The sequence below is a fragment of the Rattus rattus genome, chromosome 14 (genome assembly GCF_011064425.1).
Source record: "Rattus rattus isolate New Zealand chromosome 14, Rrattus_CSIRO_v1, whole genome shotgun sequence".
Taxonomy (NCBI): Eukaryota; Metazoa; Chordata; class Mammalia; order Rodentia; family Muridae; genus Rattus; species Rattus rattus.
In genome coordinates this window covers 74717620-74744737 of record NC_046167.1, presented here as the reverse complement: position 1 = coordinate 74744737, position 27118 = coordinate 74717620, and the positions used below count along the sequence as shown (strand labels likewise).

At 39.5% G+C, this 27118-nt stretch overlaps 1 protein-coding gene and 1 pseudogene across 1 annotated transcript in view; one reads left to right on the top strand and one right to left on the bottom strand.

Moving 5' to 3' along the window:
- LOC116883275 (contactin-associated protein-like 3) overlaps nt 1-26846 on the bottom strand; it is a 164739-nt gene extending 137893 nt beyond the window's left edge. The window contains 2 exon segments of the mRNA XM_032884263.1: nt 14465-14575; nt 26621-26846. Coding sequence (XP_032740154.1) covers nt 14465-14575; nt 26621-26717 — 208 coding nt within the window. The 5' untranslated portion in view covers nt 26718-26846.
- LOC116883274 lies at nt 2021-2937 on the top strand (annotated as a pseudogene).
- Nucleotides 26847-27118: the final 272 nt, after the last annotated feature.

Below are 27118 nucleotides of genomic sequence, written 5' to 3'. Positions count from 1 at the left end.
ATCTTTATGAAAATCAGCATAAGAAGCAGGGAATCTGAATAATAGTAAAGTAAACTTTAGCTGAATATGCTAAAAAAAAAATACCTCCAGGAGAGGGCCTGAACAGTACAAATAATGTCTCTAGTCAGCACACAAAACAATACACGTAATGGCTATTCCAGCTTAAACATAGTCACAAAATAAAGTTTACTTCCTGTTAAAACTGCCTAAAATAAGACAAGTTTTTCACAAATCGATGTTACACAGTCATAACTGTAGCACACAAGGGCAAACCTAACACAAAAAGTGAAACCAGTTCACCTGAGCGTATCTGAGAATTAAACAAAACACGAACCATCTTATTAACAATCATAATGAAACCAGTGATGATGACTTCACATTAATTATGTCCTGGAAGTCAATTACTGATGATGGAGAAACTAGACCTGGAGCTACATGCATTTGTCATATAAAGATATTACTTTCCTAATGCATAGAATACAGTCACTCAAAATATTAAAGATTACCCTTACGCTAGAACATCATTTGAATTTTTCTACATTATATGCTTCAAACCATGTGCTAATTTTCAAAACTTCTCATTTATTGTCCCATGAAAGTTACTTTAAAATGGATATAGGTTAGGGAGGGGCCTCAGTAAGATAAAATGTTTGCCATGAAGGCATATAGATATGAGTTCAGTCACCAGCACTTTACTTAAAAATCAGGGATTGTAGTTTGTGTTTGTGCCTGCAATCCCAGTACTGATGAAGTTGACACAGGAGGATCCCCGGGCCTCACTGCCCAGCCAGTGTAGCCTTCCTGGTAAAGTCCAGGTTCAGCAAAAGATTAAGTTTCAAAAATGAGGGAAGTGTGATAGATTAAGATAAGAGATAGCAAACTTTAGCCTCCATATACCTGTTCATGCACACACACATGACATACATATACATAACACACAAAAATATAAACAAGGAACAGAGCATGTGGTGTTGACAGAATTCACTGTTTGGTTTGCATGCCTATATTCTTTTATCCAGCCATCAACACATTTTCTCCAAACCTGATAAAAATCTTATTTCTTGTCCTTAGGCTTTGTTCATTTATTTTAGGTTTTAGTTTTGCAGAAATAGGCCACACAAATGCTTTTACCTTCAAGTCAGCAGTATGAAAGGTATGTGATTGCAAACCAGTGTTGAGCATCTTAAAATTTGTGACAGGCCAGTTCTCTTCAAATGTGCTGATATAGTAAAGGTTCAGAGCTGTAACGTGTTTCCATGAAATTTCCCTGCAACACGGCTGGGCTACTGAGCTGACCAGCTATAAATTCTACGGTAGGATTTTATCTCTTATGTTTGATGCAGTGAATAATAATATTTCACAAAAGTATAAATGACTCATATTTTCTAGTATTAATAATTTCTGTCCCAAGTTTCCATCCTTTTATTTCTTCTACAATGCTTGAGTTGCAAACAAGACTTCATTTGGGGGCTGGTATTTAACTATATGGTGATATAAATTATCACCGATCTGGCCTTCACTGTAAGGATATCCAGGGTTTCCAGGAGCTCATATATGCAACCATAGTTTAAGATGCCCCCTATAGAAAATTTGGGGTTCTGTGTTGAGATTTTAACTTGCTGGGCAGCAGGCCGTTTGGGACCCACTAAAACCTATAATCGTTTTCAAATGCACTGCTCATAAACTAGCTTATCCACATCTAGATAACTGGTTCCTAAAATAAATCACTACTTCGTATTAGTCATAATTTATTAACTACTTATGTGCTTCTAACCATCACCAGATCATGTTCAAATGTGAACTTCAACTTTATTACTTCTGGTAAAGGCAAGTGGGTGGGAGAGACACTCGTCCTGTCCAGGTAAATGGTGGTTCATTGTACCTTGCTTCCCTCTATACTTGGCACAAACTTGATTCGCAATTCTGTTCTTAAATTTCAAGAGATAAAATAAATAAATATGCCCTGGCCATCTTGGCGTCTGATCTTGGTTGGGGGTTGTCCCACACCTAAGGCAAGAAGATGGTGGCTGCAAAGAAGACGAAAAAGTCCCTGGAGTCGATCAACTCTAGGCTCCAGCAGCCACCCAATTAGATAAGACGGATGAAGCAAAGAAGTGCAGGCTGACAGGAACCGGATGTAGATCTCTCCTGAGAGACACAGCCAGAATACAGCAAATGCATAGGCGAATGCCAGCAGCAAACCACTGAACTGAGAACGGGACCCCCGTTGAAGGAATCAGAGAAAGGACTGGAAGAGCATGAAGGGGCTTGAGACCCCATATGAACAACAATGCCAACCAACCAGAGCTTCCAGGGACTGAGCCACTACCCAAAGACTATACATGGACTGACCCTGGGCTCCAACCTCATAGGTAGCAGTGAATAGCCTAGTAAGAGCACCAGTGGAAGGGGAAGCCCTGGGTCCTGCTAAGACTGAACCCCCAGTGAACGTGATTGTTGGGGGGAGGGTGGTAATGGGGGGAGGATGGGGAGGGGAAGCCCATATAGAAGGGGAGGGGGACGGGTTAGGGGGATGTTGGCCTGAAAACCGGGAAGGGGAATAACAATCGAAATGTAAATAAGAAATACTCAATAAAGATGAAAGAAAAATGGAAAGTACGTGCTGGGATACAAACAGACTCTGAAGATGATCAGACAAGGCAAAAAGAAATAGGTTATCCTCACCAGCAACTGCCCAGCCTTGAGGAAATCTGAAATAGAATACTATGCCCTGTTGGCTTAAACTGGTGTCCATCACTACAGTGGCAATAACATTGAATTGGGCACAGCGTGTGGAAAATACTACAGGGTATGCACACTGGCTGTCAGTGACCCAGGTGATTCTGACATTATTGGAAGCACGCCAGAACAGACTGGTGAGAGGTAAACAAGAAAGTTCTCCTTTAACAAAACTTTGCCAGAGCTCCTTTTAAAAAATTAATAAATGTACAACTTCTTGGATAGATGGCATGCTTACTTGGTTACATTAAATAACAGCATTGCGACAGAGTAACCAGCAATTTCACATGCTTCTGTGTATAAATGGATTCTTCCCTATTCAGTTTCAGCTGATATCTCCACAGGTAGAATTAAGTAATCCAATCTTAGCGAATAAAATATTATACCTGGGAAGAGCTATTAAAATAAATCGGGGAGGTCTGTAAAGACTGGAAGGGATTACATGAAAGTCAACAGGGAAACGTGAACTGATTCTTGGGCATGGACCAAGACCTCACCCACTATTCTTTCTTGGTACTTACCAACAGGGCAAGATTTCAGAACTCAACAAATGTTTGTCATCCTATGTTGAAATCTCCCTTTAAGCACAAAGAATTTGTCTTTATCTTCTTTTGGTAGTTAGTTGATGTCAACTTTGACATAACTGTCATAAGAATTAATAATTTAATTCTTAAACAGCTAAAAATTCTTCAGTAAAACTATTAGATAACCAAATATCTAAAGACAAACTTTTAAATAATTATATATAATAGTTTGATCAACAGAAAACAATCATCAAGAAAAATCCCTTAATCTTCTTTTCTACAAAGACCTGGCCCTTCCTTGAGCATAGTGCTATTACCTGGAGAATATCTGAAATTATTGTTAGATACTAAAATAATGAGAACTTGATCAGTTTTCAATAATAAAACAGCCACCAAAAGTAACTTTCACCATAATTTTTAAAAATGGTTTCTCTTGAGGTTTAAGAATGGGATTTTTTTTTCCTTTTACAACTCTAGCAATAGAAAACAGATCCTAGTACATGATATATATATATATATATATATATATATATATATATATATGTGTGTGTGTGTGTGTATATGTGTATGTATATATATATTTATATATACATACACATATATACACACATATATATGCATACATATATATACATATATATATACACACACACACACATATATATATATGCTATGTGATGTTTTTAATCTGCCACTCTGTGTATCTTAGTTTATTCTTAGTCTACTAGAATCTTTTAATTTTATTTATATGGAGTGTGAGAGAGAAATGGAGGGGGTTGAGAAGCATTTAGTGTCTCTGGAAGTAATATGATGCTATTGTATTTTGAACATTCTCATTAATGTCTTCAAATTTTCTTAATTCAAGTACACAATTATAGACTAGAAAATGCTTTTTCTTTTTGCACAGACATCACCTGCACATGAAGAAAGACCTTCAAAAAGCAGACTGCCACTTCAAGGGTCTGCCAATTACACACATGAATGATCGTTTCCTTCCCTGAAATCTTACTTTCTCCTATAAATGTCACTCTGGGTCCTATCAAAGTAGTGACACCTATTTTGGTGTTAAGTGTGCACTTTCAGTTATAAAATATTATTACATATTTGATAACAACAAAGCAAAAAGAAAATCTCAAAAGTGTGAAAGGTCTCCACATAAACAAACGATCATTTTAGGGAAACAGATGCTAAGCGTAGTGCTTAATCGTTACATATGGTATGTTTTAAATGCATGCATTGAATTATCATCATGTAGTCCATCAGGATTTCCAAACGTGTCATTTTTAAAAGAAAATGAAGCTAGTCATGGTATTACATGCCAGTAATTCCAACACCGAGGAAACAGAGACAAGGGGATCAAAAGTTCCTGGCTTGTGTGGACTATATAGAAAGACTCTGTTTTGAAAAATAAAAAGATGTAAATAAATTAAATGTAAATTTAAAGAATGAAAGTATGTGTAATATTTGTTTTAAAATAATCCACATTTTAGGTGGCAAGATGGTGAAGGTGCTTATTTCATAAGCCCGTTGACCTACGCTCAATCCTCAGGACTCATTTAAAGTTGGAAAAAGAGACAAACCCCAAAGTTGTCCTCTGATCTCCACATAAGTGTCACTATATGTAAGTGTCCATACTCACACACATATTACACAATGGTGGTCATGATCGTGATAATGACAATACTAACAGTAAAGGTTTGAAATAAGATATGCAACACACTAGCTGGTTTTGCATGTCAACTTGACACAAGCCAGAGTCATTAAAGAGGAAGGAGCATCAGTTGAGGGAATTCCTCCATGAGATCCAGATGTAAGGCATCTTTTCAATTAGTGATCAGTGGGGGCTGGCCCAGCATACTGCGGATGTGCTATCCCTCGGCTAGTAGTTCTGGGTTCTACTTAAAAGCGGACTAAACAAGCCATGTAAAGCAAGCCAGTAAGCAGCAACCCTCCATGGTCTCTACATCAGTTCCTGCCTCTCAGTTCCAGCCCTATTTTAGTTTCTGTCCTGACTTCCTCCAATGATGGATTATGATCTGAAGTGTAAGCCAAAGAAACCCCTTCTTCCCCCAAATTGCTTTTTGGTCACGGTGTTTTGTTGCAGTAATAGAAACCTTAACTAAGACACGTGTCTTATTATTATTAAAATATTAAATTTTAAGTTATATTAAACTATGAAAACATGAAAAAGACATTTAAATAACTGCCTTCTAATCTATCCAAATATCAGAGTAATTCATTTTCACAAGTAGAAAGTATAACAGATGTGTTTCTAATCATGGCAATTAAACACCTACAACTTAATGGAGGAAAGATACACCCTTTTCCCACAGACTCATGGTTTAAAAGACATGGCAATGGAGTAGCTCTGTCCAAGTTGACACTTGGAGAGTGAGAGGCACTTTTTGCTCACCTTTCTGCCATGGAGCATGAAGTAATGGCTCTGGCAGGTACTAAAGTTAGGCTATAAACCTCTCACACACAACTGCTATGAATGCAGAAATTTTACAACTTCTCAAAACAATGTCACCAGACGGGGACTAAATATTGAATCACATGAACATGTAGAGAATAGCTCACATTCAGGTCTTAACAGAAAGCAGCTTTCAATTCTGTTCATTACTTAGGAAATCTTTGATGAAGAAATTGGGTCTTCCGCACAAAAAGAGAATAGGTAAAATGAATTTATGGGTATGTTAACTTGTGTGGCCTATATGGTATTCATCTAACAAAGTAAAAACTATTTTCTTAGTATCCAAGGTGCATGAATAAAGTTACTTAAAATGTATAGATGTTGGTCCCTTAAAATGTGCCAACAAAAATTCATTCATAAGTCAACATTCTCATTCTTCACCCTGGAGTTTTAGTAACAGCCACAGATGCTGTCATGGTACCTTCCACGATATGGGGACAGAATATGGGGCTGTATAACTCGTAGTCTGATGGTTATGTTTTCAGTCTGGTATTCTAAACTCCACAATATGTATGCTCCACTGGAGAACTGCTTTCACGACTGTGACATAAGGTCATTTATTTATTGGTTTTATTATTTATGATCAGAATACTTGTTCAGTGATTCTTCTGAAGATCATTGTAAATCTAATAATGGTTAATTAAAACTCTAATGATAATCTACAACCTCCAATATATCACTCCAAAATTGAACATCTTTTGCTGAATATCACAGGATAAGTTAACATAATAGAGGGAACAATATCAAAACCAATTAAAAATGACAACAATGAACTGTCATGAGCTTGGTTGATGGCTAACGAAAGTAATAAAAGTAATAAAGTAGGCCTATTCCTTCATTTACATGAAAGTAAATTTTATTAAGATTGATATCATGCTTTAGTGTTGTATAAGCAGCAAGAATTTGAACAAGAATAAGAATAAAAACATTCCCTGTGATAGAGAATCCTCACGGCCTTGAGGTGAACTTTAATACAAAATTTGATTTGACATCAGGCAGTGCTATGGCTATAGGGAGCTCAAGGGATTTACTCAAATAATCTTCACACTAACTTTTGCCAGGATTGTACATTGTCAATGTCAAAGTTCACTTTTTATACAGTGTGTTATCCTTTTACTACTGTAACACAATAATAAGACAATTGACTTAAGAAGAGAAAAAACGGCAGATCTTCCTGGTCGCTGCCGCCGCGGAGAGCCCGTGGGCAGCACCCCTCAAGCGAACTTGAGCCTCGGGACCACAGGTAAGACTAACTTATCTGCTGCAAGTGACTTGCCTGGTGGAATCGGGACAAACAGAGGCAGAATTCCTCTAGGACCGGGCACGTCCTGTGTTTACCGGAAGTCCCACACCCGCGGATCCCGGCCCGCAGCAGCTCTCTGCTCCCAGACCACGTGGGAGACAGACCTTACCGCCTGGTCAGGTGGGCACTCCTGAGGCTGCAGAGCGGAAGAGACCACCAACACTGCCCACCCCTGCCCACATCCCTGGCCCAAGAGGAAACTGTACAAGGCCTCTGGGTTCCTGTGGGGGAGGGCCCAGGAGCGGCAGGAGCCCTGCCTGAGACACCGCCGGAACCTGAAGGAAACAGACCGGATAAACAGTTCTCTGCACTCAAATCCCGTGGGAGGGAGAGCTAAACCTTCAGAGAGGCAGACACGCCTGCGAAACCAGAAGAGACTGCTCTCTGCACACATTACTGATTCCAGAGGAAAGCACCAGAATCCATCTGGAACCCTGGTGCACAGAGGCTCCCGGAAGGGGCGGCGCAGATCTTCCTGGTCGCTGCCGCCACGGAGAGCCCGTGGGCAGCACCCCGCCAGCAAACTTGAGCCTCGGGACCACAGGTAAGACCAACTTTTCTGCTGCAAGTGACCTGCCTGGTGAACTCAAGGCACAAGTCCACAGGAACAGCTGAAGACCTGTAGAAAGGAAAAACTACACGCCTGAAATCAGAACACTCTGTCCCCATAACTGACTGAAAGAGAGGAAAACAGGTCTACAGCGCTCCTGACACACAGGCCTATAGGACAGTCTAGCCACTGTCAGAAATAGCAGAACAAAGTAACACTAGAGATAATTTGATGGCGAGAGGCAAGCGAGGAACCCAAGCAACAGAAACCAAGACTACATGGCACCATCGAGCCCAATTCTCCCATCAAACAAACATGGAATATCCAAACACACCAGAAAAGCAAGATCTAGATTCAAAATCATATTTGACCATGATGCTGGAGAACTTCAAGAAAGACAGGATGAACTCCCTTAGAGAACAAGTAGAAGCCTACAGAGAGGAATCTCAAAAATGCCTGAAAGAATTCCAGGAAAACATAAATAAACAAGTAGAAGCCCATAGAGAGGAGACACAAAAATCCCTGAAAGAATTCCAGGAAAACACAATCAAACAGTGGAAGGAATTAAAAATGGAAATAGAAGCAATCAAGAAAGAACACATGGAAACAACCCTGGATATAGAAAACCAAAAGAAGAGACAAGGAGCTGTAGATACAAGCTTTACCAACAGAACACAAGAGATGGAAGAGAGAATCTCAGGAGCAGAAGATTCCATAGAAATCATTGACTCAACTGTCAAAGATAATGTAAAGCGGAAAAAGCTACTGGTCCAAAACATACAGGAAATCCAGGACTCAATGAGAAGATCAAACCTAAGGATAATAGGTATAGAAGAGAGTGAAGACTCCCAGCTCAAAGGACCAGTACATATCTTCAACAAAATCATAGAAGAAAACTTCCCTAACCTAAAAAAAGAGATACCCATAGGCATACAAGAAGCCTACAGAACTCCAAATAGATTGGACCAGAAAAGAAACACCTCCCGTCACATAATAGTCAAAACACCAAACGCACAAAATAAAGAAACAATATTAAAAGCAGTAAGGGAAAAACGTCAAGTAACATATAAAGGCAGACCTATCAGAATCACACCAGACTTTTTGCCAGAAACTATGAAGGCCAAAAGATCCTGGACTGATGTCATACAGACCCTAAGAGAACACAAATGCCAGCCCAGGCTACTGTATCCTGCAAAACTCTCAATTAACATAGATGGAGAAACCAAGATATTCCATGACAAAACCAAATTTACACAATATCTTTCTACAAATCCAGCACTACAAAGGATAATAAATGGTAAAGCCCAACATAAGGAGGCAAGCTATACCCAAGAAGAGGCAAGAAACTAATCGTCTTGGCAACAAAACAAAGAGAAGAAAAGCACACAAACACAACCTCACATCCAAATATGAATATAACAGGAAGCAATAATCACTATTCCTTAATATCTCTCAACATCAATGGCCTCAACTCCCCAATAAAAAGACATAGATTAACAAACTAGATACGCAACGAGGACCCTGCATTCTGCTGCCTACAGGAAACATACCTCATAGACAAAGACAGACACTACCTCAGAGTGAAAGGCTGGAAAACAACTTTCCAAGCAAATGGTCGGAAGAAGCAAGCTGGAGTAGCCATTCTAATATCAAATAAAGTCAATTTTCAACTAAAAGTCATCAAAAAAGATAAGGAAGGACACTTTATATTTATCAAAGGAAAAATCCACCAAGATGAACTCTCAATCCTAAATATCTATGCCCCAAATACAAGGGCACCTACATACGTAAAAGAAACCTTACTAAAGCTCAAAACACACATTGCACCTCACACAATAATAGTAAGAGACTTCAACACCCCACTCTCATCAATGGACAGATCATGGAAACAGAAATTAAACAGAGACGTAGACAGACTAAGAGAAGTCATGAGCCAAATGGACTTAACGGATATTTATAGAACGTTCTACCCTAATGCAAAAGGATATACCTTCTTCTCAGCTCCTCATGGTACTTTCTCCAAAATTGACCATATAATTGGTCAAAAAACGGGCCTCAACAGGTACAGAAAGATAGAAATAATCCCGTGCGTGCTATCGGACCACCACGGCCTAAAGCTGGTCTTCAATAACAATAAGGGAAGAATGCCCACATATACGTGGAAATTGAACAATGCTCTACTCAATGATAACCTTGTCAAGGAAGAAATAAAGAAAGAAATTAAAAACTTTTTAGAATTTAATGAAAATGAAGGTACAACATACCCAAACTTATGGGACACGATGAAAGCTGTGCTAAGAGGAAAACTCATAGCGCTGAGTGCCTGCAGAAAGAAACAGGAAAGAGCATATGTCAGCAGCTTGACAGCACACCTAAAAGCTCTAGAACAAAAAGAAGCAAATACACCCAGGAGGAGTAGAAGGCAGGAAATAATCAAACTCAGAGCCGAAATCAACCAAGTAGAAACAAAAAGGACCATAGAAAGAATCAACAGAACCAAAAGTTGGTTCTTTGAGAAAATCAACAAGATAGATAAACCCTTAGCCAGACTAACGAGAGGACACAGAGAGTGTGTCCAAATTAACAAAATCAGAAATGAAAAGAGAGACATAACTACAGATTCAGAGGAAATTCAAAAAATCATCAGATCTTACTATAAAAGCCTATATTCAACAAAACTTGAAAATCTGCAGGAAATGGACATTTTCCTAGACAGATACCAGGTACCGAAGTTAAATCAGGAACAGATAAACCAGTTAAACAACCCCATAACTCCTAAGGAAATAGAAGCAGTCATTAAAGGTCTCCCAACCAAAAAGAGCCCAGGTCCAGACGGGTTTAGTGCAGAATTCTATCAGACCTTCATAGAAGACCTCATACCAATATTATCCAAACTATTCCACAAAATTGAAACAGATGGAGCACTACCGACCTCCTTCTATGAAGCCACAATTACTCTTATACCTAAACCACAAAAAGACCCAACAAAGAAAGAGAACTTCAGACCAATTTCCCTTATGAACATCGACGCATAAAATACTCAACAAAATTCTGGCAAACCGAATCCAAGAGCACATCAAAACAATCATCCACCATGATCAAGTAGGCTTCATCCCAGGCATGCAGGGATGGTTTAATATACGGAAAACCATCAACGGATCCATTATATAAACAAACTGAAAGAACAAAACCACATGATCATTTCATTAGATGCTGAGAAAGCATTTGACAAAATTCAACACCCCTTCATGATAAAAGTCCTGGAAAGAATAGGGATCCAAGGCCCATACTTAAACATAGTAAAAGCCATATACAGCAAACCAGTGGCTAACATTAAACTAAATGGAGAGAAACTTGAAGCAATCCCACTAAAATCAGGGACTAGACAAGGCTGCCCACTCTCTCCCTACTTATTCAATATAGTTCTTGAAGTTCTAGCCAGAGCAATCAGACAACAAAAGGAGGTCAAGGGGATACAGATCGGAAAAGAAGAAGTCAAAATATCACTATTTGCAGATGATATGATAGTATATTTAAGTGATCCCAAAAGTTCCACCAGAGAACTACTAAAGCTGATAAACAACTTCAGCAAAGTGGCTGGGTATAAAATTAACTCAAATAAATCAGTAGCCTTCCTCTACACAAAAGAGAAACAAGCCGAGAAAAGAAATTAGGGAAATGACACCCTTCATAATAGACCCAAATAATATAAAGTACCTCGGTGTGACTTTAACCAAGCAAAAAAAGATTTGTACAACAAGAACTTCAAGACTCTGAAGAAAGAAATTGAAGAAGACCTCAGAAGATGGAAAGATCTCCCATGCTCATGGATTGGCAGGATTAATATAGTAAAATGGCCATTTTACCAAAAAGCGATCTACAGATTCAATGCAATCCCCATCAAAATACCAATCCAATTCTTCAAAGAGTTAGACAGAACAATTTGCAAATTCATCTGAATAACAAAAACCCAGGATAGCTAAAACTATCCTCAACAATAAAAAAGGACTTCAGGGGGAATCACTATCCCTGAACTCAAGCAGTATTACAGAGCAATAGTGATAAAAACTGCATGGTATTGGTACAGAGACAGACAGATAGACCAATGGAATAGAATTGAAGACCCAGAAATGAACCCACACACCTATGGTCACTTGATTTTTGACAAAGGAGCCAAAACCATCCAATGGAAAAAAAAGATAGCATTTTCAGCAAATGGTGCTGGTTCAACTGGAGGTCAACATGTAGAAGAATGCAGATCGATCCATGCTTATCACCCTGTACAAAGCTTAAGTCCAAGTGGATCAAGGACCTCCACATCAAACCAGACACACTCAAACTAATAGAAGAAAAACTAGGGAAGCATGTGGAACACATGGGCACTGGAAAAAATTTCCTGAACAAAACTCCAATGGCTTATGCTCTAAGATCAAGAATCGACAAATGGGATCTCATAAAACTACAAAGCTTCTGTAAGGCAAAGGACACTGTGGTTAGGACAAAACGGCAATCAACAGATTGGGAAAAGTTCTTTACCAATCCTACAACAGATAGAGGCCTTATATCCAAAATATACAAAGAACTCAAAAAGTTAGACCAAGAGGGAGACAAATAACCCTATTAAAAAATGGGGTTCAGAGCTAAACAAAGAATTCACAGCTGAGGAATGCTGAATGGCTGAGAAACACCCTAAGAAATGTTCAACATCTTTAGTCATAAGGGAATGCAAATCAAAACAACCCTGAGATTTCACCTCACACCAGTGAGAATGGCTAAGATCAAAAACTCAGGTGACAGCAGATGCTGGCGAGGATGCGGAGAAAGAGGAACACTCCTCCATTGTTGGTGGGATTGCAGACTGGTACAACCATTCTGGAAATCAGTCTGGAGGTTCCTCAGAAAATTGGACATTGAACTGCCTGAGGATCCAGCTATACCTCTCTTGGGCATATACCCAAAGATGCCCCAACATATAAAAAGACACGTGCTCCACTATGTTCATCGCAGCCTTATTTATAATAGCCAGAAGCTGGAAAGAACCCAGATGCCCTTCAACAGAGGAATGGATACAGAAAATGTGGTACATCTACACAATGGAATATTACTCAGCTATCAAAAACAACGACTTTATGAAATTCGTAGGCAAATGGTTGGAACTGGAAAATATCATCCTGAGTGAACTAACCCAATCACAGAAAGACATACATGGTATGCACTCATTGATAAGTGGCTATTAGCCCAAATGCTTGAATTACCCTAGATGCCTAGAACAAATGAAACTCCAGACGGATGATCAAAATGTGAAGGCTTCACTCCTTCTTTAAAAGGGGAACAAGAATACCCTTGGCAGGGAAGAGAGAGGCAAAGATTAAAACAGAGACTGAAGGAACACCCATTCAGAGCCTGCCCCACATGTGGCCCATACATATACAGCCACCCAATTAGACAAGATGGATGAAGCAAAGAAGTGCAGACCGACAGGAGCCGGATGTAGATCGATCCTGAGAGACATAGCCAGAATACAGAAAATACAGAGGCGAATGCCAGCAGCATAGCACTGAACTGAGAACGGGACCCCCGTTGAAGGAATCAGAGAAAGAACTGGAAGAGCTTGAAGGGGCTTGAGACCCCATATGTACAACAATGCCAAGCAACCAGAGCTTCCAGGGACTAAGCCACCACCTAAAGACTATACATGGACTGACCCTGGACTCTGACCTCATAGGTAAATGAATATCCTAGTAAGAGCACCAGTGGAAGGGGAAGCCCTGGGTCCTGCTAAGACTGAACCCCAGTGAACTAGACTGTTGGGGGAGGGCGGCAATGGGGGAGGGTGGGGAGGGAACACCCATAAGGAAGGGGGGGGGAAGGGGATGTTTGCCTGGAAACCGGAAAGGGAATAACACTCAAATGTACATAAGAAATACTCAAGTTAATAAAAAAAAAAAAAAAAGAAGAAGAGAAAAAAACTTGTGTTACCTCACACTTTAGAAATCTCAGTCTATGGTTGGTTGGCCCAATTAGTTTTTTGGTCATGGAAAAGACATAATTCATTATGAGACTATCAGGTGGGGAAATCCTTCATCTCATAGTAGCCAGGAAGTAGTGAGAGACATTTAAGCAATGCTTTCGTTATTTAACATTTTTCTGTGAGGCCCTACTCCTTAATTTATGCAATGGTGCAATATGTTGGTTATAAGCCTTTAACAAAGGGGTCCCCAGAGGACACTTATCCAGACCACAGCATATAGCAAGTTAACATTTGATTTCCTACACTTGAATCTAAACATATGTAAAAGAAAACACACTCCTTGTGAGATGGGCTTACAAATACAACTACAAGGTCTACCATGGGGTATGAATAAAACATTATATGCTTATTCCTTTTGGTGTAGGCTGAAACGAATCGATCCATGATGAGAAACTGGCAATTGTAGTTAAAATATAATAACTTGTTTTTAAAAGTTCCTATTCCAACTTTCTTGTTCAAATAAAATTAATTAAATAATCTGGAGGTTAAACACACAAGAAATGTGTATTTAAAGTAGGAGAAAGAGAATAAAGCAAACTTAAGACAAGCAAAAGAACTGGCGATGCTGAAACCTTCAGTAAAGACTTAAATGTTGAAAGATTAAAATGATCAAATGCTTGCAGTCAGGATGGAGGCTCTTGGAAAGGAGGATCAGCCAGACCAGGGGACCCACAGGGATCAATTTCTCATGCCAAATTAACCCTCAAATTTTCTAGTGTGAAGAAATGTGCTTATTTGGAATTTTATTTCCTTCTACGAAGTGTCAATTAATTATGATTATTTTATTAGATGGAAATCCAAAAGAATTCACCAAGGATCAATATGAAACAGGAATCACACTCACCATCTCTTCGATTTAGTCTCGCAAAGCCAGGGCCATGGCTGCTGGACAGCTGTGAGGAACTGCTGAAGGATAACTGGGGCAAAGAGGAAGCCAATGGAGCGTCACAATCGTCTGCAGGGGAAAGCACAAGACTTTATTAACCCAGAGGCTACAGCTTAGGAGCATCATAGCTTTAAAAGGTAGCATGCACGCTGGAGAGATGGCTCAGTCAGTAAATGGCTTGCTGAGAAAGTATGAAAAAGACACGAGTTCATATCCTAAGCACCCATGTAAAAGCCTGTAATCCCAGTGCTCAGGAAACAGAAACAGAACTGTCCCTGTGGATTGATGGTAAAAGGGTACTGATCTATCTGTGGGCTACAAGGTTAGTGAGAAATCCTGTCTCAAAAAAATAAGGTGTTATAGTTGTCAAAAACCCCACCTGTACACACATGAACACATACATATACCATACATTCGTGCATGTGAACACACATTTGTAAACAGGGTGACCATCACTCTTCCAATGTTCTAAGTTTTTAATATCTGTGTTCTATTATTCTTTAGAGTGAAATTACTAATGAATGTATTTGTTATTTAAAACAGATACAGCCCTGTCAGCTTTAACCAATGTATACAGTTAATCTTTATCTTAATGTAAAGAAAAATCAGATTCACCATACATTAGCATCAAAATTTCCTCATGGTCTACATTTTCTTTCTGACTCAACAAGATTTATGAATACATCAGTAACATGAGACGACTTTAAACTAAATGTGATGTGTGGGGGTTTTCAGGAATGCATAGGGTGACCCTATAGCAAAATGAGAGAGTCTGTGTTCAAATCAGACTTCCCACCATCCACAGGCCAGGACTCATCCAAGGCACTGTCTGGTGGAAAGCTAGAAAGCCTTGCTCTGGAGACCTCTGCGGAGGCAGTACCTAGGGACACGTGCAGTCTCTGGGGGACACTTGCTGTTATGATTAACAGGTTTTTCCTTTTTGTCTGGTATCTCTATCTTCCTAGGGTGGCCCTGCTTTTCAGTCTAGGCACCTCTTACATATCACTCTTGTATTGAGATAATCTTCGTTAGCTCATGTTGTGCTTTTTGAAAAACTGCTTTGTTGGTGTGATGATCTGTATATGCATGGCTCGAGGCATGGCACTATTTGGAGGTGTGGCTTTGTTGGAATAGGTATGTCACCGTGGGCTCTGGCTTTAATACCCTTGTCCTAGCTGCCTGGAAGTGAGTATTCTGCTAGCAGTCTTCAGATGAAGATGTAGAACTCTCGGCTCCTCCTGCACCATGCCTGTCTGGATGCTGCCATGTTCTTACCATGATGATCCTGAACTGAACCTCTGAACCTGTAAGCCAGCCCCAATTAAATGTTGTCCTTTATAAGACTTGCCTTGGCCATGGTTTCTGCTCACAGCAGTAAAACCCTAAGTAAGACAACTGGTTAAAGGGTATCTAAGATGTATTATATTTATCTATAAATATCTATCTATGTAGGTCCTCAGTCCCCTCCCCGACATGCTTTTGAGGTTTACATGCTTCAAATTGGAAGAAGAGCTGGAACTGTTTCTCTGTGGGAAACCTTTTCTATCTGTACTTTGGTTAAAACAAAACTAAGAAGATAGTCAGGTTCTAAACTAATAAGCAGTCTGCCTGAAATTAGTGTTGGCATCATTGGAGAAGGAAGCCAATGTGAAAGGAAAAAAGTCAGACACCGGTGGTATAATCTAATCGCCTTCCAGCTTTTGTGAATCAAGGAGCTTGACACCCCTTCTTCTTCGAGCCTGTCTAAGCGTTCATTGCCAATACTTGAAAGGCATCCAGTGGATACACTGCCCTTCGTCTTTAACTCATGCTTTCTATCCTCAGCCCATGAATTACCAAGAATTATTGCTCTTGTATAAGCAGTAATCTTACCATGATTACACCAATATCCTACCCAGGTCTTTAGGTTAACTATGTAACTAATTATTTTTAACAGAATATTTTATTAATTCCTTTAGAATTTCACAGATGTATACAATGTATTTTGACCATATTCATTCCCATTCTTTGCTGTAATTCTTTCCAAGTCCATTCCACCCCCTCCTATGTCCTCTTTTAATTTTTTTGTAACTCACTGAGTTAAAATTGTTATATGCATCTGGAGTGCAGTTGATTGACAAGGGACCAAACCCTTAAAGAATACTTACTTTCCCTCCCCCAATAGACATCAACTACTAATAGTTTTTCATCTAAGGATAGAGATCCTGAGTCTCTTTCTCCATCTCTCTGTATTGGAAGATTGACTGGCTGACTTTTTCTTAGGAAGGTCTTACACAGGCAGTCACAGGTGCTATGAGTTCGTGAGTACAGGAATCCTGTCGTGTTCAGAAGATAGTGTTTCACTCCTTCTTCCCCAACCTCTGGCTCTTGGCTATCTTTGTGCTGCCTCTTTCTTGATTACCTAAGCCTTGGTAACTAATTTTTACAGCTTCTATTTATTACTGAGCACTCCCCCAAACCACTTTACAAAGCACCATAGTGGAAATCATTTTAAAATACAGCATTGCACAGATCACACAAATACGAGTCTTAAACATTTCAAATGAACCTTTATTGAATGTGTTCTGAAGGTTAAATGTGATGTCTCAGCCCTCATTTCCTTCCTCTGTTTGGTTCTTGTTCGCCACCACTACATTACAGTTGGATCCTGCATTTCCCAGATGAACTCCCTTCTTTAATCAGAGTGGCGTAATCGCCATTTACTGAATGCAAGTGCCCAAGCCAATTAACACTAGTCATCCAATGTCACTGAAACCTTGTGTTAGAGTGTGTCTACCCATGCTATTTATTCCTCAATGCTTGTAGAGAGAATCTCTTATAAGCGCCACCTGTCCATGAAAAGCTAATGACCAATGAGCTAAGGCAGGATATAGGAGGTGGGATATCCTACAGTAATAGAGAGAATTATGGGAAATAGCAATAAGGGAGATTCACCCAGAATACTGAGGAGACACAAGAAGACAAGGAGAAGAAAACAGCCATGTAGCTGAACTCAGGTTAGAATAAAAGGGTAATTGAGTTATGAGCTAGTCAGAGAACAAGCCAAAGCTCATAGCCACACAATTATTAATAAATAAAAAGTGTCAGAGTTGCTATTTAAGGGAACAAAGAGCCTGTGTGTTAAGGATCAAGGCTACATTATGTTATAATGCCTGGATTCACCCTGCTCTTTATTCCTCAACACTTGTTACTCTAGGGCTCAAATTCAGCTCTGCCCTGAAGCCATTAGGATGCAAACAGATGCAAGATTTAAAAGGTACATTAGGCTTAAAATGAAGTCAGGAACACTAAGACAGAAAAATAAGAGGACTAGCTGCTGAGTATGAATTAGCCAAGCTAACCAGAGAAGAGGAAGGACAGGGCTCTAAGAAAACAAGGCCAGTCTTCCCAGTCTCTCACTGGCTACTCCTTGTTTGGACCAGGGGGATATACACATAAGAGCATGTGGATTCCCACTAGCTTAGCCCACGAAATACCCAAATAATTAATCAATGTCAGTAGAAACTCTTTTGTTCTTTCTACTTTTCCACCATAAATCATATAAAAAGATTCTAGTCATTTAGCTAAATGACAACCCTCTCCTGAGACCCTTCCAAGAAGAATTAATTTCTTTTTACAGTAATCCTCTTTCTTTAAGCTTTCTCCCTGACTTAAGCCCTCTTTTAACTTCACCCTTCGCTGTCTATAAAATTAGTCTTCAGATTCCCAAAACAAAGAACCTGTAGGCACTGTCTCAGTGAAAACTTTGGTGATGGTAAATGCCGGGCACCATAGCTTCCAAATTAAATACTGGAGACAAGAAAGTCTTTGTTACATTTAAGGACCCAACACTCATCCATGTACACACGCTAAAATGTAGAAGTATGTTTCACACAAAATGAGTGATGCCTTGAAAAATAGAAGAAACACCTCATCCTCATTCCCAGGGAGCCACATAAAGCAAACGGGCGGGAAGGAACAGATGAAAAATGACGTTCCTCCTGAAGGGAACTTGCTGTGGTAACTGGTAGCTCTGGGGTAAGGAAAAAAGATGATGGCGATTTGCTCCCTAGACCATAACAGGAAATCCCTGGGACTTACATGTGAAAGTTTGAGACACTTAGAAGACATGTGGAAAAATGTGGATATTCTACAAATTTCTGGGGAAGACAAAAGGGAGTGTCAGCAATTAGTCTGTCTCTCTTTCATTTCAAACAGTGTTTGAATTCTTGAAGCATATGTATACTAACATATCATCTGCAAATAGTGACGCTTTGACTTCTTCCCTTCCAATTTATATCTCCTTGATCTCCTTAAGTCATTTTATTGCTCTAGCTAGAACTTCAAGTACTATATTAACTAGGGACAGAGGAGAGAGAGAGAGAGAGAGAGAGAGAGAGAGAGAGAGAGAGAGAGAGAGAGACAGAGAGAGACAGAGAGACAGAGAGACAGAGAGAGACAGAGAGACAGAGAGAGACAGAGAGACAGAGAGAGACAGAGAGAGACAGAGAGAGACAGAGAGAGACAGAGAGAGAGTATGAAGGATAGCTTTGTACTATTTTGGATTTGGTAGAACTGGTTTGAGTTTCTCTTAATTTAATTTGATGTTAGCTAAAGGCTTATTATAAATTGCCTTTATTTTGTTTAGATATGTCCCTTGAATCCCTGGTCTTTACAAAACTTTTGTGATGAAGAAGTGTTGGATTTTGTCAAAGGCTTTTCCGGCATGATAATTATGTGTTTTAGTTTTCTTTCTTTCAGTTTGTTTATATGGTGGATTACACTGACTGATTTGTTTTTTTAAATTTTCCTTCTTAAACATTTATATTAATTATTTTATTTATTTACATCCAAAATGTTGCCCCCCCTCCTGATTCCCCCTCACAGAATTCTTCCCCCATCCTCCTCCCTTTCACCTCTGAGAGGGTACCCCCATGGCATCCCCCTTCTCTGGGGCATCAAGTCCCTACAGGATTAGATGCATCCTCTCCCACTGAGACCAAACAAGACAGTTCTATGCTACATATGTGCCAGGGCTTCAGACCAGCCCAGGTATGCTCTTTGGTTGGTGGCTCAGTCTCTGAGAGCTCCCAGGGGTCTGGGTTAGTTGACGCTGTTGGTTGCCATCCCCCTCAGTTCCTTAAATCCTTCCTCTAACTCTATAGGGGGTCCCCGACCTCAGGCCAATGCTTGGCTGTGAGTATCTGCATCTGTCTCAATCCACTGCTGGTAGAGCCTCTCAGAGGACAGCTATGCTAGGCTTCAATCATGCATGTGCTTTTGGATCTGGGTTACCTCACTCAGGATGATCTTTTTTAGTTCTGCCCATTTACCTGCAAAATTCATAGCAGGTTTTTATCTGCAAGGAAATTGGATGAAACGTATGGCAGTAGATTCAGCCCTGCTATTGAATGGGAGAGTTGCTTGCCTCTTCTCAGGATCAGCTGTAATGCTTGAAACAGCAAATGTCCTTTACTACACAAAATCGTTTGATATTATATAGGTAATAGCTCCTTACTGTTTCCTATAACATGTCACGATTATATCCACAAAGCAGATCATTTCACAGACAAGTTTGTTGTCAAGTGTGTAAAAAAAAATTCTCTGCTGTCTTTTCCTAATTAGAAGCTAAACACTTAGCCTGTCAGTTTCCTAAGTACCAGTAAAGGACTCCTGGTCAAAAAGAAAAGGACCTTATTTATCACAGCAAAGCAAACACCATGGGCATCAGTTTGTCTGCATGAATTCTGTTGCATCTAAATCCCCGCGGGATAGCAGATAGACATGCATGGACATCTGTACACACAGATAGGGTGGGAATTCTGGAATTTTGGTTTCTTTTGTAAAAATACAGAAACATTATAAGAATATGTTTTCATTCTTATATGGGATATGAGGATGTGCGGCTGCTTTCGTCCACAGTTGATTGTGATTTGCTTCATACTCTATCAGAGGAGTAGTTTTGTCAGCTGTGGGTAGTTTCTGCAATTATGTGATGTTTGGAATTCTGGAAACTTTTCAGAGGGTACATAAATGCTAGAGTACAGATAGGCATGGTTGATGGTTGGTGTCATTCAGGTGACTTAGTGGTGGTTTGTTAAAGTAGTCCCACCCAAAGAAGAAATAACAAGAAAAAATTAGACATCCTGTCGGTAAAGATCAAACTTGCCCCAAGGAACTTGAGGCCCCTAATTCCCTAATCAGCAGTAAGTAGTCTGATGATAATGTCACCCCCTTTCAGATTCCTGACTTTATTCAGGGAGCTTTTTCCTTTCCCCTCTTTTCTTGTTTTCTCTCCCACAAAGTAGCTAAGGTCAGCTAGGGTTGCAATGATAAAAAGGAGCCCTGAGCGGAGGAAAATTTTTGTTTTTCTAAATCATCAGGAAGCACCACATGTCCTTTGCTGTGTGTTCTGCAAACCACCTTGAAAAGATGGTGCCAAAGAGTTAAAAAGCATTTAGAGACCCCCAGAGAATGATTTACCAATGCATGTAATCAGTCTTTTTAACAAATTTTATTTCCAGTAGGAAACAAACGGTGTTCAGTATAATTCATTATCACACTGAAATAAAATTTTAAGAGGCCGAGTTTTATTAATTAGTATCTTATGCTGACTTTTATGCATAAAAACAGCAAATCACTATCACACTGTTGCTAGTATTATCTGAAAACCTATGTGGTGCTTTTATAGTTTCAGCATAATTTTACAAGATCATTTTGGGCTCCTAAAATTGTTAACAGACAATGAGAACAGAAGGAAGTTAATTGGTTAGTTTTCTTAGAGCTAAACAACATCTTTTTCTGTTGAAAACCTAAAACTTTTCCTAAGTTTTAGCAGTGTTCGCAATAATCTTAGGCTTTGCAATAAGCTGTGCTATAAAATTTCTGAGGCTCCAAGGCTCTCTTAATTAGCTGCAAACATTTTCCACGTGCAAAACAGTTCAAATTAGCACAAGAATCATAACCACACAGGAAAGAGACAGTTTTGTAATAGTACATAAATGTTTACTTTTCCATGTGATATTGCACTCTATACCTATCATATTAAAATATTTTAAAGTGTTAATTGTTAGGTAGATTCAATCACTCTCCATGTCATTATAAAGGTGAACATTAACTAGTACAGAAACAGAATCATTTTAGCCCTGTTCTAGGAAATTCTTCCTCATTTATTACCAGAAAATTCATTTTATCATGAAATTTTATAGCTGTTAATCCTCCATTCTTTAGAAATGTACATCCACTGAAATCCAGTTTTGACCATGGTCATAAGTAATATCTTTCACACATTCTTTTTGTGTGCTATCATATCATAGTTAGCAGATATAGTAAATCATTTTAGAAACGATCTTATGCTTTCTTTACTTTTCAAGTGGAAAAGAAATCATTTTATACAATGATAGAGCAAATTTGGCAGAAACACAATGATATTATAATCTGATGTTTCCAAATACCATGCCTCACTCGTACAAGGAAGCTAGAAATGATAGATTTAAAAGTGTTTTTAGGTCACCCAATATGGATTCTGAGTACCAAACTCAGGTCCTTTATAAGAGCAGAACACCCTCATAACTTCTGAGATATCTCTTTAGCACCAGATTTGTTGAATTTGATGATATTGAAGTAATTCTGCTGTATCATGATTCCTTTACATTTAGTCTTACATGTTTTTAACCAAAGAAGCACATACTTTCAACAATGTCAAATCACACAGAAGGCAGAAACACTGTTCCCATATACCCATTACTCCTGAACACTTCAGTGAACATGTTCTACAACAAAGATATTATACTGAACCACAACCAACCATCATAGTCACATTGGCTATAGTTCCAGTTTCGTTAGCTCCTGACAGCATCTTCACAGAAGAAGTGTCTCTAACCTGGCATCGTGCCCAGCATTTCCTTTCTGATGGGTTCTTCACCTTCAGTCCAGAACGCCTTTCCTCACTCTACCTCTGACAATTGACTTCATAGGCCACCACCAGGGGTACCACCTCATGTTCCCATCACTGCTGCAGGTGGGAACATTCCCTGAGTAGGAATCTTGGAATGTATAAAATGGAGAAAAGGAACTGAGCACCAGCATTAATTGCTCTCTTTCCCTGATTGTGGTCATAATGGGACCATCTGCTTTGGGACCGTGCTGTCTTCATTTCCTCTCTATGAGGATGTCTTAGGGTTTTACTGCTGAGAACAGATACCATGACCAAGGCAACTCTTATAAGGACAACATTTAATTGGGGCTGGATTACAGGTTCATAGGTTCAGTCGATTATCACCAAGGCAGGAACATGACATCATCTAGGCAGGCATGGTGCAGGCAGAGCTGAGAATTCTACATCTTCATTTGAAGGCAGCTAGCAGAATACTGATTTCCAGGCAAATAGGACTAGCGTATTAAAGCCCATGCCAACAGTGACAAACCCATTCCAACAAGGCCACACCTGTTCCAATCAGTCCATACCTCCAAATAGTGTCACTCCCTGGGCTAAGCACATACAAACCATCACAGAGAGATTACATCCATGAACTAGGAGGCAAAAAAAAAAAACCCACCCTTTCTCTCTTAAATTTATTTTGTCTGGACATTTTTCTATGGCAGGAAAAAAACTAAGACAAATATTTAATATTAACTAAGTTTATTAGTCATTAGCAAAATAACTTTAAGAATGATAGTATTAAAATGTCAAAATTTAAGCCTCCACTAAAATAATTACTCCTATACTACAGTGGGCAATTTTCCTGACATGAATCCTCATATCATGTCATAAATGAATTTCTCTTTAAACAGGGTACTGTGGCTGGTCTGTCCTTCTTTTCCAAGACTGACATATGATGTTGAGAAACAAAACTATTTAGGAAAAAAAAAGAAACAATTTTGTTTAGCTAAGTAATGATTAAACCAAACCACTGAAAAGTTGCTCTGACTCAAGCCACAAAACCATTCAAAAGACTTACAACGCTTTCTACCACTCAGCATCTCTGTACAATGCTCTCAAGTGTTTTGTTATACAATTTTAGCTTCGGCATGCAGAGCTGAATTCTTTTCATTACTCTCCCTATGTTCTTTAGATAATTTATGGGCAATAAGTGACCTTTCATTGACTCTGAGGTATGAAGCGACTGAACAGGATGTCCTGGTGTGAAGAGAGAAATGATACCAGCACAGAAATAGCCACAGCAAGGAGAGATGGATCCATGATTTACTACAAATCCCTAGTAGCAAATGAAGGAATGAAGAATAGAGGAAAACACACATATAAAACACAAAATTCTAACTAAGAGCCTGTCTTTCAAATTCCGTAAACAAATCTGCTTTCTGAAGAAAAGGGCGTGACTCACACAGTATTTTTCTCTTATCGGGAACTCTCATAAAGTGCAAAGAATGAAGTTTTCTCTAGGTATTTCATCTTCAGAGAGATAGAGTGTGATGCAAGAAAATTCAGAATAGGCATCAAACAACCACAACAACAACAACAAAAACAAATAAGAAAGGAAAGAAAAGGACTCTTCAGATTGAAGATAAGACCAGTTCTCTATAGGCAATATCTTCCAAAGTTAAGTTTCCTCCCCTTAATTGTCAGTTCAACTAACATTTAAATAAAGTGCATAGAATCCTTAAAATGAGAAATGTTTGCATACTCTCCTCATGATTCCATTTCATGTTGTTAGCCCTGGAGCGCCCTAGTGGATGGTTCTGGAAAGCTAGGTGAATACAGTATGAACAAGTCATGCTGTTTACACAGAAAAAGGTTTACAAATGCTTTTATTGGCTTTTCCCCCCCTTTTACTGGTACTCAAGATGGCCTCACATTTGGGTATTATATAGTTTAATCTGGAAGAATTATTCAGTCTAAAAGATAATTTAGAATAGATAAATATGTATTGAATATGGAATACTAAAAGTTGGTCAATCAAAAAGGAAAATCTCACATTAGCACTGAAGTTTTCAGTGTTACCCAGTGCTGGCCAGGATCTGTGAAGTTCACTGGCAAGTTCATTTTAAACACGTTTCTGAATGTTCAACAGGGTTCATCTCAAATGTCTCCTACCATTCCCAGAAGCTGTCGGTTTCTTCTTCTTCTTCTTCTTCTTCTTCTCCTCCTCCTCCTCCTCCTCCTCCTCCTCCTCCTCCTCCTCCTCCTCCTCTTCCTCCTCCTAAGATTTATTTATTTCTATGTATGTGAGTACACCATAGCTGTCTTCAGACACATCAGAAAAGGGCATTGGATCTCATCACAGATGGTTGTGAGCCACCATGTGGTTGCTGGGAATTGAACTCAGGACCTCTGGAACAATAGTCAGTGCTCTTAACCGCTGAGCCACCTCCCCAGCCCTTCTGTTGGCTTACTAATCCTCCAGTGGATTCTAAGCAAAGGATTGTCAATACGACCAACTCTGCAAGTGAGAAGCAATCTCAACTGTGGAACAAAACTGGGTAAGGTGGTGCTAGGGCCTCCTTGCCTCTGTTCTCTTTTTCTCAAGCAACTCAAGGCTTTTGAAGCTCTTTATCAAATAGTAGAAGTGATGTCTAGCAATTTATTGTTATGTGTTTTACTAGTTGACTATTATGGTCTTTTCCCCCTTATGAACATTTCATTTCTTCTTCACAGGTCCTGTCATAGAACCCATAAAATTTGGTTCTAATTGCGTTTTATTAGCAAAGCCTTCCTATGAAACAAAATTGAACTTTTAACTTTTTTGAAATTTATACAAAGGTGGGATAAATTTTATAAATTAATAAGACCATTAGATGAGAAAGGCATGCGAATAGGTGTTCAATGCAGGGACTGTACTATCATATGCAGGCATTACCCCAGCTAGAGGATTCAGGGCATGAACTCTGGAGTATGGCAGACTTCATAAAGGAGGTTGAGGTGAACCCTGAGGGCTGCCTCCAAGGGGTCCTGCTCTTCAGTGATCTGTATTTTTAAATATGACAACTAGTTTTTATTAGCTGATTCGATGAGATTTGGACTAAAAGGAGTGAATTCTGAGAGTAGGAAAAATATGAATAGTTCCAATCAGGTGGCGATGGTCATAGTTAAACTAAATGGGTGGCAAAAACAAACCAAAAGTGATGAATCTGGGAAAGGGGCCAATAGGAAAGGGGTGGGTGGGGTGTGGGGTCATTGTTAGGATATCAGGTAAGGTCTCTGTGGGGAGAGGAGCCACAGTGCATTAAATGCATGCATGGGACTGTCAAAGAAAAAAACTTACTTTTAAAAAGTTGTCTTTAATTCAAGGAGGAATATATTTTTAAAATTCTAAACTCATAGCTGAATTAAATCAGTAGAATTTTAATTGAGGCATATTTTTACATTTTCATGAAAGATAAAAGTAAAAGTATTGGGTTTTTTTTCTGGAATATCTGGAATATCATTATTCCACTAGAATACTGACCATTCTACAAATAAAAGCATACTAGATTTTTGCCAAACCAGAGACACAGCACTCAATGACAAAACTTTTAAATGTAAATGTTGGCATGTAGAGAATGACTAGCAAAGTTTTGTCTTTAAACAATAATTTTTACTATTAGAAACAAACTGTTCTGTGAAGGGAATACCCACATGGTTTTTTCCCTGAGCAATTTGAGCAGGGTGCCAAATTTGGCCTATAAAATTTAGGCTGGTCTATAGGTGCTCTGTCCCCGCAGTGTTTAAGAGTTAATTAGCATCTTAACCCTGAAGCTGCCAAGGTCTGCAAAACTATACACTGGTAGCAGCTAAACGGTTGCAGGATGATGTAATGCCTGCCAGTCATTTCTCCCATGGACTTAATTCCTGGAAATTGTTTCAATCCTCAAAGGGAATAAATGATAGTCTTGGCCAATTAATTCCTAATAACACTGTTCTTTCTGTTTTTATGAAATATCCACTCCCTTAATGGTTATTCAGAGATATAAATAAATTCAAATACACATTATGTATTTTAGACCCTCACAGAAGATGAAAGTCTATTGTAAATAAATTTTAGTTTTTCAGGTTGCAACTGAATAGGGTTTATTTGAAAGGTTCTTTATTTCCCCCCAGGCCTACGCTCCCCTATTTGGGTCCAAATTAGACCAGGAATTAAATGCGAAGTTTTCCAGATAGCCTAGAGCAAGTTTTAAGCATTTTGCTGTACTTACGTGAATCTCCCGCTGCTACCAGGGGCAGGGTCTGAGCAGACAGCAGCAGCAGCAAAAGCAGCAACACATCCAGGAATGCTCCTTTGACCCAGGCCATGATCACTTTGGGCTCCCGGAAAATCTAAAGAGAGCGGCAGCCGCTTGGGTGGCCCCAGTGTCCTGCCTGGCTTCTGTCAGTCCTCACTGCTTGCCGGCTTTCCTCCCATAACTCATGGGCTGCCAGCCCCCCTCTGGCCACGCCGAAGCCAGAGCTTCTGCTCCAGCTGCACACACACACTCCGGTTCCCGCGCTGCGTGTGTAGGGAACGCCACCTTGCGAGGAGAGCCTCTCAGCTCCAGGCTATATGGCTCCTTTCCTGTCCCAGAGGTTTGAGCCCTGGTTCTCCCAACTTAAGACCCCGAAGGTGGCTGATATCAAATGCTAGTCTGAGAGGAGATAGGAGCCTATGCCCACAGTCTTTGTAGCTCTCCTCAGGCTCATACATGCAGCTGCCTCTC